At 43.6% G+C, this 17,745-nt stretch overlaps 1 protein-coding gene across 1 annotated transcript; it reads right to left on the reverse strand.

The window, feature by feature from the left end:
* Window positions 1–1,937: 1,937 nt before the first annotated feature.
* KIFBP (kinesin family binding protein) lies at window positions 1,938–17,278 on the reverse strand. Its single transcript, XM_073685620.1, has 7 exons — window positions 16,755–17,278; window positions 14,905–15,003; window positions 11,173–11,252; window positions 10,910–11,093; window positions 7,636–7,729; window positions 5,815–5,930; window positions 1,938–3,086 (listed from the first exon to the last, which is right to left on the reverse strand). The coding sequence occupies exons 1-7, from the start codon at window positions 17,130–17,132 to the stop codon at window positions 2,208–2,210; spliced, it is 1,830 nt and encodes a 609-aa protein (XP_073541721.1). The 5' UTR covers window positions 17,133–17,278; the 3' UTR covers window positions 1,938–2,207.
* Between the last annotated feature and the right edge of the window lie 467 nt (window positions 17,279–17,745).

A 17,745-nucleotide genomic window follows, 5' to 3' on the forward strand; every position in this document is an offset into this window, starting at 1 on the left:
AGTAGGGCAGGGGGTCCTGTCCACAAGGGCTCACAGTCTATAGGGGGTGGGTGGGGAGACAGGAGGAAGGGGAGAGGAGAGGGTGAGATGGTGTAGCGGATGGGTCTCAGTGTGGGCTGTAGGTGGGTCTTGAGGTTTTTCTTGAAGGTTCCCAGGGTAGGGGAGTGTCGGATGTGATGGGGGAGAGAGTTCCAGGGTATGGCGGATGCACGAGAGAAGTCTTGTAGGCGGTTGTGGGAGGAGGAAATGAGAGGTGAGAAGTTCTTGAGAGGAGCGAAGATCACGCGGGGGGACATATCTGGAAACCAGGTCGGAGATGTAGGGAGGGGACAGGTTATGTATGGCCTTGTATGTTAGGGTTAGGGTTTTGAACCGTGATCTCAGGGCAATGGGGAGCCAGTGAAGGGCTTGGCAGAGGGGGGAGGCGGGGGTGAAACGGGGAGATAGCTGGATGAGTCGGGCAGCGGAATTGAGGATGGTGCGGAGAGGTGCGAGGGAGGAAGCGGGGAGGCCAGTGAGCAGGGGGTTGCAGTAGTCGAGACGGGAGATGATGAGGGCGTGGATAAGCGCTTTTGCCAAGTCCTGATCAAGGAACGAGCGGATTCGGGCAATTTTCCTCAGTTGGAGTCGGCAGGCGGTGGTGAGGGCTTCGATGTGGGGCTTGAAGCAGAGGGAGGAGTCGAGGATTACTCCGAGGCACTTGGCGTGGGAGACGGGTGAGAGGGTGCAGTCGTTGATTGTGATGGATATGTTGTGGAGCTGGGGAGAGCGGTTGGGGGGGGGGGGGACGATTATCTCGACCTTGTCCATGTTGAGTTTGAGGAATCGGGGGGAGAAGGATGAGATGGCGGATAGGCATTGGGGAATTTTGGATAGTAGGGCGGAAATGTCGGGGCCAGACAGGTAGAGCTTGGTGTCGTCAGCGTAGAGGTGGTATTGGAGGCCGTGGGATTCGATGAGTTTCCCCAGGCCGAGGGTGTATGCGGAGAAGAGTAGTGGTCCCAGGACTAAGCCTTGGGGAACTCCAACAGAAAGGGGGTGGGGCGAGGATGAGGTGTGGGAGTGGGTGACGCTGAAAGTCCGGTCCGTTATGTAGGAGGAGATCCATGAGAGGGCTAGGTCAGTGATGCCAAGGGATTCTAGGATGTGGAGTAGGAGGGGGTGGTCGACTGTGTCGAAGGTGGCGGAGAAGTCGAGAAGGAGGATGGAGTAGTGTCGCTTGCTCTTGGCGGTCAGTAGGTCGTTGGTGACTTTAGTTAGGGCTGTTTCGGTGGGGTCGGAAACCGGATTGAAGGCGGTCGAAGAGGGAGGAGGAGAGGTGGGAGTACAGCTCGGCATGAATGTGCTGTTCAAGTAATTTTGAGGCAAAAGGGAGGAGAGATATCGGGCGGTAGTTGGAGACTATTGCAGGGTCAAGGGACGGTTTTTTGAGGATGGATGTGATTGTGGCATGCTTGAAGGATGATGGGAAAGTGCCGGATTTAAGTGATAGGTTGAAAAGATGGGTTAGGGCGGGGATGAGGACAGTGGTGAGGTTAGGGATGAGGTGGGAGGGGAGGGGGTCGAGGGCACAGGTGGTGAGGTGTGAGTGAGCTAGCAGAGAGGAGAGGACATCTTCTGTCATGGGGGAGAAACTACATTTGGGTGAGGGGGGTTGGGCGGCCGAGCGGCTTGTAGATCGAAGCTTTGTCTGACTTTGTCAATCTTGACCACATTTTCTTTTTTGTTCTCCAAACTACATTTAACATAAAAACTGGATTTCAACTGTCGGTCAATTTCTGATAACACGTTCCCTTTAATATGGCAAAAACATAACTTTTTCTTGCAGGCAAAGTACAACTAATAAACAGTAAGTTTTTTTTAATTGATCTGTGTACATGCATATTTCTAGATTTGTTCATATTTATATCATACAGAATACATATCTCTCAATCATCCATCATTATGATTATTTCATTTTTTGTATGTTAACAATACCATAAGATGGCTTCGTGTTACATTGTTACTCGGTTCCTCAGTAAGGAGTACAAGTACGTAGTGCATTTAATGCATGCAAAGTAAAATATACAATAACATAAAAACATTGACAAAAAACCCAACCAAATACTCCACTTCTGCATTTTTTGCTTTGGACATATTTAATGGTAAGGTGGTAGAGTATTAGTAGCAATAAATAGACATGTAAATCACTAATCTTACAGTGCAGCTCAGGAGAAGGAGGATAACTGTATCCTTAGCCTTTCCATCTGAGCAGGGAGGAGAGCCACCATTTCCGTGGCGAGTTCCAGCTCTGTCTCCACTGACTTGATGGCCTCCTCATGGTCTGCACAGTAATTTACTACAAATGAGTAATAGTTGAGCGATATCTGCATGTTTTCCAACTGTTTCTTTCCATCAGCTGTAATGAGCTTTCCATAAAGACGTGCAATATGGAACTTGGCTACTAGCGCAGGACGGACAACATCCTCTTCCAATTTGTCAGGGAACTTCTTATCTGGGCTTCTCAAGGAATCCAAAAACATCTCATAGAACTTGATTGCTGACTGCGCCAGGCTGTTGATTTTCTTGATGGTGTGAGAGTCCATCTCGTCCAGTTTATTTCCGATGGCTACCTTCAAGTCCATCATCTCGTAATAGGTGTCTGCCATCTCGAACTGAAGCTGTCTACAGATGAGAAGATAGTACTGCGGGTTTAACTCTTTACATAACGGTTCCAGCATATCTACTCTGCGCTTGTGCATTTTACATCGCCGCTCATAGTCTTCCTCAAAGAAGGCCAGTACTTTAAACAGGACGCTGTGGTCCTGGATGACTTCTATATGGTCGGTGACATGTCCATCAAGCTGAAAGTATTCCTTGGCTTCATTAATATAATTTTGCCCCACGAGAAAAACCTCTCTCGCTTCTTTAAAGTCCAGTGGGAGTGAGCAGTCTACTTTTTCTTCCACGGCTAAAATGGAATCATATAGGTCACTTGATCCAAACAGCACTGCCCTCTTCCGGCCTTTTTCCTTCTCATCTTCGTGCTTTTTACGTTCAGCTTTAAGTTCTTCCTGAAGGTCAACATCGAGTTCACCTATGTTATCCTAAGGTCAAAAAAAAAGAAAAGTTAAAACAAGCAAGTATTTAAATAGTAAAATAGGAGTGTATAGTAAGCAGGGCTGTGGAGTTGGAGTCGTAGCTCATTTTGGTGGAGTAGGAGTCGGTATAAAATGGACCGACTCAGACTCCTAAAATATATAATAAATTGGGTACAGTAGTTCAATGCAGTTTGTGGGGAATATTTTTTTCATAAGGATTTGGGAAAGTTATGAAATGTCCTATAAATGTCTGTCCTATTCCTGATCTAAGGGTCTAGACTTTTAGCGGACCTGAATCTGTGCTACAGTAAATTTATCACTTAAACATGAGCCATGTATTAGGCAGTCGCAGTTGTGGAGTCGGTGTTGTGGAAATTGAGGAGTCGGAGGTTTGGCTTACCAACTCCACAGCCTTGATAATATCTTCATATTGCTCCGCATAAAAAATGTTCCTGAATGATGGGACGGCCAAGAAAGTAATACATGAATATACAGCTTACTCCCATTCCAGTCATTCTAACTCTTGATATTGTGACATTAAACAGGAGGATCATGCACTTTGCCTTTTGATATGTGATCACTGGTGCTGCCATTTTTAAGACAATACCTGAGGTATGCCCACATGCGGCCTGTTTAAGCTTTTTTACATGCACTCTTGTCCTTGATTGCAATTTCCAAAAAGCAAATTAGCAGAAAAAGCTTTGTGCCCATCCAGTGCCAGCTAGTAATGCAAGCCCCCCTACATTCCTCCCCCTTCAGTCCTCCAGGTTGTCCTTAGGATGCTCCCATATCTAAGGTGAGTGATTCAGATACTGCCATAATACTGGGGTTCAGCTTCTTATGCAAAATTGTCGAATAGATTAATTAAATTGACACCTTAAATATTCACTTTATGGACAAAAGTATTGGAAAGACCTCACTGAATTCAGATCATTCACTCCCATTTCCACAGAGGTATAATATATGGCCCCTCACCATGCAGCCTGTCTTTACCAACATGTGTGACCAAAGGGTTTGTTCTAAAGAGCTCCACAATACCAGCGGGGTCTTCTAATAGAAATCACTGGTGTAAAAAGTCAGCTCATGACATTTCTTGACATTTCATTGGCGTGCCTTATTAAAAAACATCCCGGACTAGAGGGTGCTACGTATGGTAACAAGGAAGAAAGGATCACATTATACGCTGAGGATGTTACTGTTTTAGTACTTCCCTTCCTATCACAAAGATAATAGGTCAGTATGGGACCTTTTCGGAGCGCTCAATAGACTGGTCAAAATCTGTGACACTTCCCTTAGATGCAAGAGATATAGTGTGGTCGGAGAGTATATTAAACATTCCAATAATGCAGAAGTTTAAATATCTTGTTATCTATATTACAAAACAGACTAATGATTATATCCCTCTAAATCTGAATTCCCTGGTGATCAAAGCTAGAAATAAAGTGAGTGCTTGGGGGAAATTACCAGTATGTGAGGCTCATTATACTGTATGGAGGACTATGTGGGGCCCATTATTCTGTATACTGGTTGGGCCGCAAATTTGTTCATGCTTTTCATTTTGGCCCGCTGTGTGTTTGAGTTTGACATCCCTGCTCTAAGTATACCCCTCTATGGAATAACCCTTGCTTGAGGGAACTGCTACATTTGGAAGGGGTTGGGGAGTGGAAACAACAAGGCCTGAGGTATTTGTATCAATGTATTGGAATGGTAATTTTTTACTCCTTTAAACTAAAACATGAATTCAACTTGAGTCATTTGGAATTTTTCAGATATCTACAATTAAGGAATGCGGTAAGAGCACAGGAAACGGTTTCTGATCTCTCCGTCTCAGTCAACGGGATACTAGACTATATTGTGAGGGGTAAAACTATCTCCTTGATGTATAACTCTGTCACCAAGAATTCTGAGTGATCTTCTGACCGCAGTCAAAAATGGGTGGGAGAGAGATGTGGGACATATATCAATGGCAGAATAGGAGGACATCTTGGACTCAACAAGCCAGATATCGATCATCACAGCCCAGAGGAGGTCACAACTTTTATTGATTCATAGAGTCTATAGAACCCCAAAAGCACTATATGGGATGGTTCTTAGAGCTGACGATTGTGGTCCCTGTTGTAGGGAAAAGGGAGCAGGTTTGATCCATATGTTTTGGTCACATTCTCATTTGGGTGAGCTATGGGAGAATTTCGGAAGACTAATTAGTGAGGTCTTTAGCACTCCAATTTCCATTAATCCTAAGTCATGCATCCTGGGTCTAGAGATCGGAGGATCTTCTCTAGGGCAGTTAGCCATAGCCAAAATATTCTACCATGTAAAGAAGACTATTGCCAAACACTGGCTAGCAAGAAGCCCTCCCTTGATTGATCAAATAGTTTGGGGATTAAACAATACAATCCTAATGAAGAAAATGATATATATCTGAAGTATTGGCGTTGGAAGTAAGCTTCAACTTATTAGTGCTGGTGTGTTTATTAAAACACTTTATACGATTCTGTTTTCACTCAGAGACAGATTGAGGTATTCAATATTCAATCCGGCATAATAAAGGGTGGGGTGTGTTGGCTGGGGGGTGTTATTGGGATTTGAAAGTCACTCCTATGAACAGTGTATATGCATGATCGTTTTATGTTTTTTGTGGATAAGGCATATTCTGCAACTGTACCTGTCTACTGTTCTTAAGCTAGTAATCACTGATGATTCAATAAATAAAACAACAAAAAAAACACCTTACCTCCAACTTTTTACGAGCGTCTGCCAATAAATTGAGACAATATTTCACCCAGCATCGGGCTATTTCGGCCTTGTTTTGTCTTAGATGATCCAGACGCTCCTGTTCCGATTCATCGGCTTCAAAAGTCAAAAAGAAAATGGTCAGTAGTTATGTAAAAGAAGGGTGCACTATCAGACCTCATAAAGCAGGGGGTCGTAGGAACATGTACATGAGCCCCAAAAGGCTGGAACGGATGTCTCACAATGCTAGAATATAAAAATAAATAAAACCGTACGGTATACATATTCTTTTACTGCCTGCCACTGTATGGAAAAGCACTGCTGGCTGCTCTATTCCACACAGCAAAAAGACAGACCCAATCCTCAGACATGTAAGATTTAACGTACGCAGAACATTTCCTTATGCATCTGGTAAATGTACACTGCAAAAACACAATGTAAAACGAGCATTAATATTACCAGCGCCAACAGTTTTACTACAATATTACTGCCCTCAGCTTCTCGCTTTATGGCCACGTTCTTAAAAAGAGTATGAAAAAAATCGTCCAATTTCATTCAGAAAAAAAAAAAAAAATGGTGAGCCACATAGCCAGTGTATCAAAATTGCAAAAATAGTGCAATTTCACAATTATTTTTGGGTTTATTTACCATGTTTGCTACATGGTAAAACTGACCAGGTAATAGGATTCCCCAGTTCAGTACGAGTACACAGATACCAAACATGTATAGCGTTTTTTTTTTGTTTTTTTTATGTAAGTGGTGAAAAATTCTTGGGAAATTTGCAAGAAACAAATTTTGCTTTTGTCGTCATGTTCTGACACGTTTTAAATTTTCGGAATATGGAGATGTGTGAGGGCTTATTTTTTGCGCCTTGAGCTGATGTTTTTATTGATACCATTTTAACCCTCCGTCACATACAATATCGGTTCTAACAAGTTCACATACAATGTGACTGTCAGGCGCAGGCTAGAAAAATACCTATAATATCTAATGTTTGCAATGTCAGTACTCTAAAAGTGATCAGTGACCTTCATAGGGATGTAATAAAAGAGACTACACATAATCAGGTGCAAAAAAAAAAACATTTACTTAACATAAAACGAATAACTCTGAAATACAAACATTTCAAAACTCCCGCCAAATAAAAGAGATGTGCCTGTCAGGCCTATTGTATGTGACGGAGGGTTAAGGTAGATACACTGCTCAAAAAAATAAAGGGAACACCCAAATAACACATCCTAGATCTGAGTGAATGAAATATTCTCATTGAATACTTTGTTCTGTACAAAGTTGAATGTGCTGACAACAAAATCACACAAAAATCATCAATGGAAATCTAATTTATTAACCAATGGAGGCCTGGATTTAGAGTCAGATGGAGGGCAAAGTCAGGCACAAGACATTTGACATACATGTATGTCAAAAGTCACAAAGTGGTTAAAATTTACAAGAATAAATATAGTTTCCTATGTTAACAACTGCAAAGTATCTGTAAAAATCGAATGCTAAACAGTTGATTGGCATACGATCCGATTTTTTTTTGCGCACCCATAGTCTTAATTGGGCAAGTCTCATCAACACACAAGAAAAAAAAAACTAGTGCATGTGCGTTTTTTTTCTTCATGTGCAGATCCACTCATCTGAACAGTCAGTTTTCTCATGGACGGCACTCAGGTCAAGTTCACACAACCGTGTTTTTGGTTCAAGGCAACGATGGATGACGATTCTAATCTAATTCTAGAACAGACTCTAGATCTGAAAGAGTCACTAAGATCTGGAGGAGGAGGTCACTAACAATACATGTCTTTTATGGTTCACTTACTTTCTTTTGCGGCTTCAGGGAAAGGTATTTGTCCGGCTTTGCTGAAAATGACAGTGGATGCAGCAAGGCAGTGTCTGGCCTCCATGTAACATTGCTATCAATAAGGAGAGAAAAGTAAGAGAAAGTCAGGATATAAAACAATCTGAGGAAAATAAAGAGACCTGGGAAACAATAACTTGATGGTGATAGTGAGAACCTCAGAGCAGGACCACCTGCACCAGGACCTTTCTGCGATTGTACTTACCAGCGCCTTGTACAGTAAAAAGATTCTGACAACCTGAAAAAGTTTATTTTTGCTCCTTAGCAAAGCCCAGAAAGTTTACTGGGACACGGACAAGACTTGTGTGTGGAGAATATCTAAAGAATTATATCTTTATCACTTGGAACTTTTACAGATCACAATGAAAAGTAGCGCAGAATAGATCCAGTATGACAGGACCAACCTCTGGCAGTTCTGCGACATCTTCCCCACATACCACTGTGACAGCGTGATAAGGCCGAATTCAGATGTCCGTGTGTCAAGGTATTAGTACGAAATGTCCGCGAGTCTCATGAGCCCATCTTTGCAGCCTCAGCGCTGATGGCACATTAGTAGCACTGATCCCTTTCTCTGACATTACTGCGGCAGTAGCAGCAATGATCAGATCACGATATGCTATATTAATGCATTACCGATTACTTTTTCAGAACTGTAATGTATTAGCAGTGATACCTTTGGCAGATTATACTCTAGGAACACTGATAACTTTTTTTGCAGGGTACTGTTAAAGTGTAGAAGCACTGATAGCGCTTAGCACTGTAATAGTATAGTAACACTGAAAATGTCCTCAAAAAGTACAGTAAAGCTATGTGCCCACGATGCAGCAATGCTCCGGATTTTTTCCTGAGCGTTTCTGCATCTCCCTGGCAGAAAAAAAACGCATGGGGATTGTACATGCGGAATGTACATGCGTTTTCCTGCCAGGGACATGCGGATGTGAAGCGTTCTTCACGTGCATTTCCGCATGCGGGTTGACAAGCGCTTTCCAAGCGATTTTAGCATCACTTGGAAAGTGCTTGACAACTTGGTCACACTATATAAATCCATGCAACCGGCATGGATTTATATAGTGTGACCCGAGAGAATGTCAAAAAATAAAAAAATAAATATATACTTACCCTTCGATGGCCCGCGCTGTCTTGCTTCGTTCGGTCCCGGCTGCCGGCAGCGATAGAGTGAAAGACCTGCCAAAGTCAGCGTCGTGTGACCCGTCACATGACTCTGATGTCAGCGCAGGTCCTTCATTCCATGCCGGGAAGCAAGGAGGAGCGCAGCGCGGGCCGCCAGAAGGTAAGTATATATTTATTTTTTATTTTATTCTTTTTTACAGCTTTTTTAATGGTACCTGGGTGTGGATGAGACTCTCCTCTCCTCCACACCCGGGTACCATCCGCACATTAGAACGCGCCAATTACGCAAGTACAGATGCAGTCTTGCGGAATTGGCGCGTTCTAATGCAAGTCAATGGCGGCGAAAACGCAGCACTTCCGCAAAATAATTGGCAGTGCTGCGTTTTTTTCCGCAATGATAATCCGCAGCGGAAATTTCCGCAGCATGTGCACAGCACATGCGGATTATCATTGGGGAACATGGCAGGCCTTCTACCATGCGTTTTTTAAGCGTTTCTGCAGCAGAATTGCCGCTGCGGAAACGCTTAAAAAACGCATCGTGGGCACACAGCCTTATAGAGTAGCAGCCTTAACCCCTTCACAGCATATGACGTATATTTACATTGTATGTCATGTCCCTGCCTGATGCAGGCTCCGGTGCTGAGCCTGCTTCTCTCCCTGCACATGACAGCTGATTTAATCAGTCATCATCTGCCTCTAACAGCCAAACGTGGCTGTTAACCAGTTAAATCCCACTGTCAATCTCTGACAGCAGAATTTAACACACCCCAGCCTGAAGTGCTTCATTCCGGCCGCCAATTGACACCCCTGTCACGTGATCACGGGGAGCCGATGGGTTGTCGTGACAGCCAGGGGTCTGCAGATGACCCCAGTGCCTGTCGTGACGATCCTCCTGTGAGTGCCAGCTTGTGTTCAGCGTTCATAGGAGATCGTCATTTTTGCTACGCATAGCAGGGCTGAACCACTGCTACGCATAGCAGGGCTGAACCACTGCTACGCATAGCAGGGCTGAACCACTGCTACGCATAGCAGGGCTGAACCACTGCTACGCATGTATAGCCCAGGCGATCGGACGATCTCAGCTTCAAGTCTCCTAAGGGGAATATTAAGTACAGTGAAAAGTGCCAAAATAAGTTTTCAAAAATATAAAAAAAAAAACAACAACCCACAGAAGTTCAATTCTTCCCCTTTTTCCCCATTGAAAATAAAACAATTAAAAAGAACTCAACACAATTGGTATCGCTGCGTTCAGAAATGTCTGATCAAAATATAAAGTAAATTAATCAAATTGATAAACGGTGTAACGAGAAAAAAACAAAATGCCAGAGTTACGTTTTTTTGGCCTTTGCAGCATTGCAATAAAAAGCAATCAAATCATCGTATCTAACCAAAAATGCTATCAGTAAAAACTTCAGCTCAGTGCACAAAAAATAAGCCATCCCCAGCCCAAGATCCCGAAAAGTGTAAGAGCTACAGGTCTCGGAAAATGGCAACGCAAAAACTTAATTTTCATGCAAATTTCTGAAAAGCAATTGTGAAATTGAACCTTTTTTTGCAATTTCACAGCACTTGGAATTTTTTTCCCTGTTCTCCAGCAAACTATATGGTAAAATCAATGGTGTCATTCATCAGTATATTTCATCCAAGCTCTCATAAAGACTATATTGACAGAAATATATATATAAAAAAAAGTTGTGGCTCTTGGATTAAGGGGAGCAAAAAAAATTAAACTGAAAAAAAGATGGCCATGGTGAAGGGGTTAATACTTTTTCCAAAAGAACTGATAATATGAAGTGATAGTAACTTTTACAGATAGAAATCAGTGTTACTACACTAACAGTGCTTTTCAGATAGTGCTACTAGGCCATTACAGTACTAATACCCTTCTTACATAATACTGGGATAATGTGTCAGCATTGATCCTTTTCCCCCAATGCACTGATAGTAAGGCAGTAGGGACACCTTTCCAGAATGGTACTGCCGTAGTGTAAAAGCCTTATAACTTCTTATACTATGATATATGACAGCAATGCCGGACTGTCACCTTCTCCAGATAATACATTAATATTGACATTTTTCCACTGTGTTAAGGCCGCTGTGGTACCTTTCCCAGATAGTACTGTGATAAAGTAGCGGCGTTGATTGCCCACTCCACTGGGCTGTAGCCATCATATTCCAGTTGCCTCTGCAGGGTAGTATGGCAGTACTGGGCGGCTTTTTCGTCCTGCTTCAGGTGTTTGTACACTTGCGCCAGGTAGTACAGTGTGTGTGTATAGACCCTCTCAAACCTGTAACAGGAAAGTCAAAGTTTTAGGCAAAATCTGTTACTAAGAAGCAAGATGGGGGGTGATGTACTGTAGCACCGACCTCTTTGCTCTCTCCTGCTCAGTGACTGTTTGCTCCTCAAGTGTGAAGTGCTCATCAGGATCAGTCGGAGGCTTCCCAATCTGGTAGGAGACAAAGAAGAAAAAACATTCTGAACTTATTTGTTGGTCATTAATAAATCAATTAAAATAACACATACCAGATCTGCCCCCTGATGAAGCTATGGTGAAACGCACGTCGGGGCAAACATCTGAGGAGATGTGTTTTGTTTGATACAGTCTATGTTTACTATTTCTGGGTGGTCTCTTATGTGGACACATCAGGAAGGGCTCATCCATTACATGCTTATAAGGGAGACAATCATTTATACCATATTTCGCAGCATATTATATGTAGAACTCCTTTCGCACTTTGCGGTCACTTTATTTATACTTATTATTGCACTTTATTGGATATTTGCATATGGTGTTATATATCATTTTCATTATCAATCCAAATAACTTTTTATGAATTACTATTTTATGCACCAAGCACTTTTTTCCCATACGTATCTGCCTCCAATAGTGGTGACACTGATATTGCAGAATGGAATATATATATTAGGAATTTAATGTCACGCCAATGGGCTTCATAGAAGGTTGCTAATTTCACTATAATCAAAGATCAAAATGTAATATGTATCCCAAGACGTACAAGTAAAAACTGCAGCTCCTCATGCAAAACACAACATTTCAAATAGCCCAATTTACAGTAATTGGTGACACAAGTTAATTTATTTCTTTTACAAATTTTTTTTTTGTTTAGCCACCAAAATATAATCTCACCCCCCCCCCCCCAATAAAAAAATCACTAAATAAAGAAAAAAAAAAAATGGGCCCCACACAGCCCTCCATACAGTAAAATTGGCTCATTTTACTGTATGGAGGGCTATGTGGGGCCCATTTTACTGAATGAAGGACTATGTCTACAATAGAGGAAGTTTTTCCTTATCATCAAACATAATGGAAACAAACTTAAAGGGCTTGTCTCATGAACAAAGTACATTTCAATTAATAGATCTTAGAATAAAATTAGCACATAATCACAAATGGGGCATACTGGAATAATATGTTATGTAAGAGCAGTAAAAAGCATATGGCCCAATGGCCTAATTTAAATACGTAATAAAGGATAAAAACAAACTTGAATTAATAAATACAGATGATAAAGTAGGATGCCAATTATCATACCCCCGCAGTGAATTCCTCCACAGTATGATGACCCTAATGAACCCCACAGAAAAGTCTGGTGACCATCACAGTATGATGCCCCAACTGTGATCCCCACATAGCCCTCCATACAGTAAAATGGGCCCCACATAGCCCTCCATACAGTAAAATGGGCCCCACATAGCCCTCCATACAGTAAAATGGGCCCCACATAGCCCCCGACGCTGAGGGCCAAATACAATTCAACCTGAGGGCCAGATTTGGCCCGCGGGCCAGAGTTTGACATATGTGCTTCAGAGGAACCTTGGACAAGCGGAAAAAGTGAGCATGCAGCAGTCAAATAGCGGCCACTGATTGGCTACAGGGTTCACTTGGTATAACAATATAAGAATATAATGTATTACATAATATAAGATGTGTTTTATTTTACAAGTGGAGCTACTTCATTTAACCCCTTAAGGACAGAGCAAATTATGTACTTAATGACCAGGACAATTCTGACCACTGTCACTTTATGAGGTAATTACTCTGGAACGCTTCAACGGATCCCGCTGATTCTGAGATTGTTTTTCGTGACATATTATACTTCATGATATTTGTAAAATTTCTTCGATATCACTTGCGTTTATTTGTGAAAAAAACGAAATTTGACAAAAAAAATTAGAAAATTTTGCAATTTTCAAACTTTTATGCCCCTAAATCAGAGAGATATGTCACACAAAATAGTTAATAAATAACATTGCCCACATGTCTACTTTACATCAGCACAATTTTGGAATTGCTATAAGGGTTAAAATTTAACTAGCGATTTCTCATTTTTCCAACAAAATTTACAAAACCATTTTTTTTTAGGGACCACATCACATTTGAAGTAACTTTGAGGGGCCTTATGACAGAAAATACCCAAAAGTGACACCATTCTAAAAACTGCACCCCTCAAAGTGCACATTCAATAAGTTTATTAACCCTTCAAGTGCTTCACAGGAACTGAAGCAACGTGGAAGGAAAAAAATGAACATTAACTTTTTTTCAACAAATTTTACTTCAGGCCCCAAATTTTTAATTTTATCAAGAGTAACAAGGAAAATGGGCCACAGAATTTATTGTGCAATTTCTCCTGAGCACACCAACACCCTATATGTGGGGGAAAACCACTGTTTGGGCGCACGGCAGGGTTCGGAAGGGAAGGAGCGCCATTTGACTTTTTGAATGTAAAATTTGCTTGAATAATTACCAGACGCCATGTTGCGTTTGGAAAGCCCCTGATGAGCCTAAACAGTGGAAACCCCCCACAAGTGACACCATTTTGGAAACTAGACCCCTCAGGGAACTTATCTAGATGTGTGGTGAGCACTTGAACCCCCCAGGTGCTTCAGAGAAGTTTAGAACATTGAGCTGTAAAAATACCATTTTCACATTTTTCCCACACAAATGTTTTTCAGCCTCAAATTTTGCATTTTCATAAGGGTAACAGGAGAAATTGCACCATACCATTTGTTGTGCAATTTCTCCTGAGTAAGCAGATACCCCATATGCGGAAGAAAACCACTGTTAGGGCGCACGGCAGGGTTCAGTAGGGAAGGAGCGCCATTTGACTTTCTGAATGTAAAATTTGCTTGAATAATTAGCGGACGCCATGTTGCGTTTGTGGAGCCCCTGATGTGCCTAAACAGTGGAAACCCCCCACAAGTGACACCATTTTGGAAACTACACCCCTCAAGGATTTTATCAAGGGGTATAGTGAACATTTTGAACCCAGAGGTACTACACAGAATTTGATAACATTAGGTCATCATATTGAATAAGCTGTCATTAGTCTTGAGCGCAAGTGCTCACTATTTGAGTTTGCATCGGGTACTCAGGTATGCACCATGTATTGCGCATGCTCGAGTGACATGCTCAAGTCCCCGCCCCGCATGTTTCACGGTTATTAGACACCCAAAAAAAGACATACGGGGATCGCTCGTGTATGGCAGGCAATCCCCGCATGTTTTTTTTTGCTGTATAACAACCGCGAAACATGCAGGACGGGGACTCGAACATGTCACTCGCGCACCCGCGAAACTTGGTGCATAACCGAGCACCTGATGCAAACTCAAGTAGTTAGGGTTAGTATTGCGCTCAACACTAGTCGCCATATCGTCATCAATTTTTCTTTACTTTTGAAAAAATCCCAAAACAACTGTAACAAAACCCTAGCCCTAATCATAACCGTAACCCTAACCCTGGGGTAAGTAAAGTGATAGTAAAACTGCTGGGCTACAGTTGGCTATGCCCCATTGCAACAAAAAAAAAATAACTGATGAGTGGTGTAGAACACAAAAAAAGAAAAAAAATGTAAATTTTTGAGCAAAAACAAGTAAGAAATTAGAAGCTTTTCCTCCAGAATATTTTCTTCTGTTCAGAATGTGGATTCAGAAGAGCTGAAAACCTTTGCCAGGCAACACTACACTGGGGAGAGGAGTACCTGTGTGGCTCCTGCGGGGACGCTGCACCTCCACTCCATGTCTGTATCCAGAACTCTATTGTTGCCTGTTTAGAGAACGATCATTACGGCATTACTTACATTTTTCATATACTGACAGTACAAGGACTCCGCAGACTCCAAGTAAGTCTGAGCTATGATGATCTCTCCTCTGTCCGCCCAAAGAATCCCGAGATTGTTCTAAAGAAAAAAAAAAATACTAATGTAATGCAGGGACATGCAAGCTCTCTGTTGGAAAGTTCTGGTGAAGTACAGCAAGACCCAACAGGGTATATGAACATCAGCTTTATAAGCCAGACACTGACTGCGTAGGAATTGCCCCCCCCCCCCCCCCTTCCCCACAATGTATCAGCTATTCACAGAAGTGTGCCAACATCAGGTAAAGCCATCATATGGTGCTGCGATGATAATGGGGGGTATGTAGTCAATCGTTTCATTATTTAAAGTCCATCCCTTATCAGACTGGTCATCTTTAAATGAGAGCCATTTACACGACGCCTATAAAGAGATAAACTATATAGTCCCGCAGTGCTGTCAGCTGAATGGGACAGCAGGGCGTAGGTGAAGGCCGTTGTTTTCTTATGTAGTCCATGGAGAATCAGCTCATGAGCAGAGTCAGTAATTCGCAGCACGTCGTCCTCGCCTCTCTCACCCAGCCATACTCTCCCTCCATGTAAGACACAATACACATTAATGATAGATAAACCCTCTCCACCTAATGTACACAGCGCGTCCATCCTCTGCCCTGACAGATAATATCAGGGAAAAGATGGATCAGACATTGTATTATTCAACATCCCGATTGTCCCCATGGAGATCCGTTGTCTGCCGCATCCTACTACTTTTCCCTATTGAAAACACGTGCACACTAGGTGAAACTGAGCGAGCATGTGTACAGGGGACAGCAGCTGTCCTCCGAACAAAGCCATCTACAGCTAGGCACAGTGTGTGGGCACTGAGGTATAGGCCCCATCAGTGGTCAGACTCGGTATGGATGCCTGGGCACACTTTTTACAGTGGCCCTCTGTATCCAGATATAGAGTCACTATATTTAATATAAATATATATTTTTCAGATTATATTTCTGTGATTATTATTTCATTATTGCTCGGTCTTTACAAGGTTATGACCCTTTGTACTGTACTTTTCACCTGTTCTTGCTTCCTTTTCTCTCGAGCTCCTTGCGCTGCCTTGTTCGTGCACAGGAGTAGAGGTTTTGAACTCCAGGTCCAGAGAATATCTGCACTCCTTGGTGAGAGTCTCTGCTCCCCTCCCCCGTGCTTGACACTATTTACACACTGTCTGAAGACGGGGCAGGGGGAGCAGAGACGCTCACCAAGGAGTACAGATATTCTCTGGACCTGGAGTTCAAAACAGCTACTCCTGTGCACGAACAAGGCAGAGCAAACAGAACTTTCAGCAAGGAGCTCCAGGGAAAAGGTAATAGAGTGCAGTACAAAAGGTCAGGATTTTGCAAAGACTGAGCAATATTTAAAAAAGAAATAAATGTAGTTACCCTTTAAAGTGTACAGTGGAGGTATAACTTTAGCTTCAGTCCACAACCTAAGGCCCTGATTACACTGTGTTTCATGCTGAATCCCCCTAAAGGCCATAGAGTGCAATAACACAAAGGAAATTAAATTCCGCAATATGTCTTGCTCAGAGAAGCACAGAAGTATGGCAGGAAGCTGAATTTTTAGGGGAGGATTCAATCACCCAAACGCACTGCAGAAACCAGTGTGAACGGGGCATTAAGTGCAGGGTCAGCCTCAGACATGAGCGGGGCAGATATAATAAACAGGGAGTTTGGAGAAGTTTTCTTATAAATATTCTGGCTTTACTAACCCGGATTTAGAGTTCAACCTTTCCCCCTCTGCAGACGCGTTTCTAGCAGGTGCTCCAGCCCCCAGTCTCGCCTCCTTGTCACCCACCTGCGCCTGGATGTAGATGGAGACGCAGTCGTGCGCCATGCGGCAGCGCTCCAGCACCCGCACCGCCTTCACCAGGTGCTCCTCTCCCGCGGACATCTCCTCCGTCTCCGTGTGATTCACGCCCAATCGGAACTCAATGACCGCCAGCCGCGCAGCCTGCAGCCGACCCCGGTCCTCCTCAACCCCCTGTGAGCCGCCCTGCCCCGCGCTCTCCTCCTCCGCCCCCGGAGCCAGAAGCGCCCGCACCTCCCGCAGTAATTCCCGGGCGCGGTACTTGGAGCGATACGGCTCATTCTCCGGATCAATCTTGGACTCGACCTCGGAGGCCGTGATCGCCCGCTGGTAGGCATCACACGCAGCCTGCCAGCTGTCAGCCATGGTGCTGCTGCTCACAAGCGACGTCTGCGGAATACGGCAGGGAGGCGGCTTTGCGACACAACTTTAGGGCCGCATACGAGTTCTGCTAACAACATCCGGTGCGACCGCTACAGTGACGGAGCGTGTAATGTCCCGGAAGACGGGCAGGGGAATGGTGGATTTCTTTCTAGTATTGCGCTGTCCCTCACCCGGCAGTGTGTGTGCACAGTGACCTACAATACGAGTCCTCCCAGTCCAGGCATAGCGCTGATCGCCCCCTGTAAGATAAACTAGCCAGTGCGCCTGGCACATCTATGCTGCAGGGAAATGTCAGCTCGGCATAGCAGGGGTTAAGCAGTCACTATCAGAGGCTTAAAGGGGTTGTTCAAAAAACCAAGGTCACTTATTCACAGGCTAATTTGATTATTGGGATCTGACCCCGGCACAGCGGAGGCTTTTACCATTAATTAGCTATGGTGTTGCTGAGCATTGTTCAAGCGTCCGACCTGCCGAGCGGCGGTCACCTGTCCGAGCGGCGGTCACCGAGCGGCGGTGACGCGTCCGACCTGCCGAGCGGCGGTGACGCGTCCGACCTGCCGAGCGGTGGTCACCTGTCCGACCTGCCGAGCGGTTG

This window comes from Phyllobates terribilis, unplaced genomic scaffold (genome assembly GCF_046119375.1).
Source record: "Phyllobates terribilis strain yellow unplaced genomic scaffold, ASM4611937v1 Scaffold_5__5_contigs__length_657084704, whole genome shotgun sequence".
Lineage (NCBI taxonomy): Eukaryota > Metazoa > Chordata > Amphibia > Anura > Dendrobatidae > Phyllobates > Phyllobates terribilis.

Bases quoted from the DNA above. Each gene is read 5' to 3' on its own strand.
- KIFBP (XM_073685620.1), bottom strand. From the start codon at position 17,132: ATGGCTGACAGCTGGCAGGCTGCGTGTGATGCCTACCAGCGGGCGATC. The intron at 7,730-10,909 runs GTACCACAGCGG...CCTTATTGATAG, and splicing joins CACAGTACTATCTGGGAAAG to CAATGTTACATGGAGGCCAG. The intron at 3,087-5,814 runs GTAAGGTGTTTT...TTTTGACCTTAG, and splicing joins ACGCTCGTAAAAAGTTGGAG to GATAACATAGGTGAACTCGA.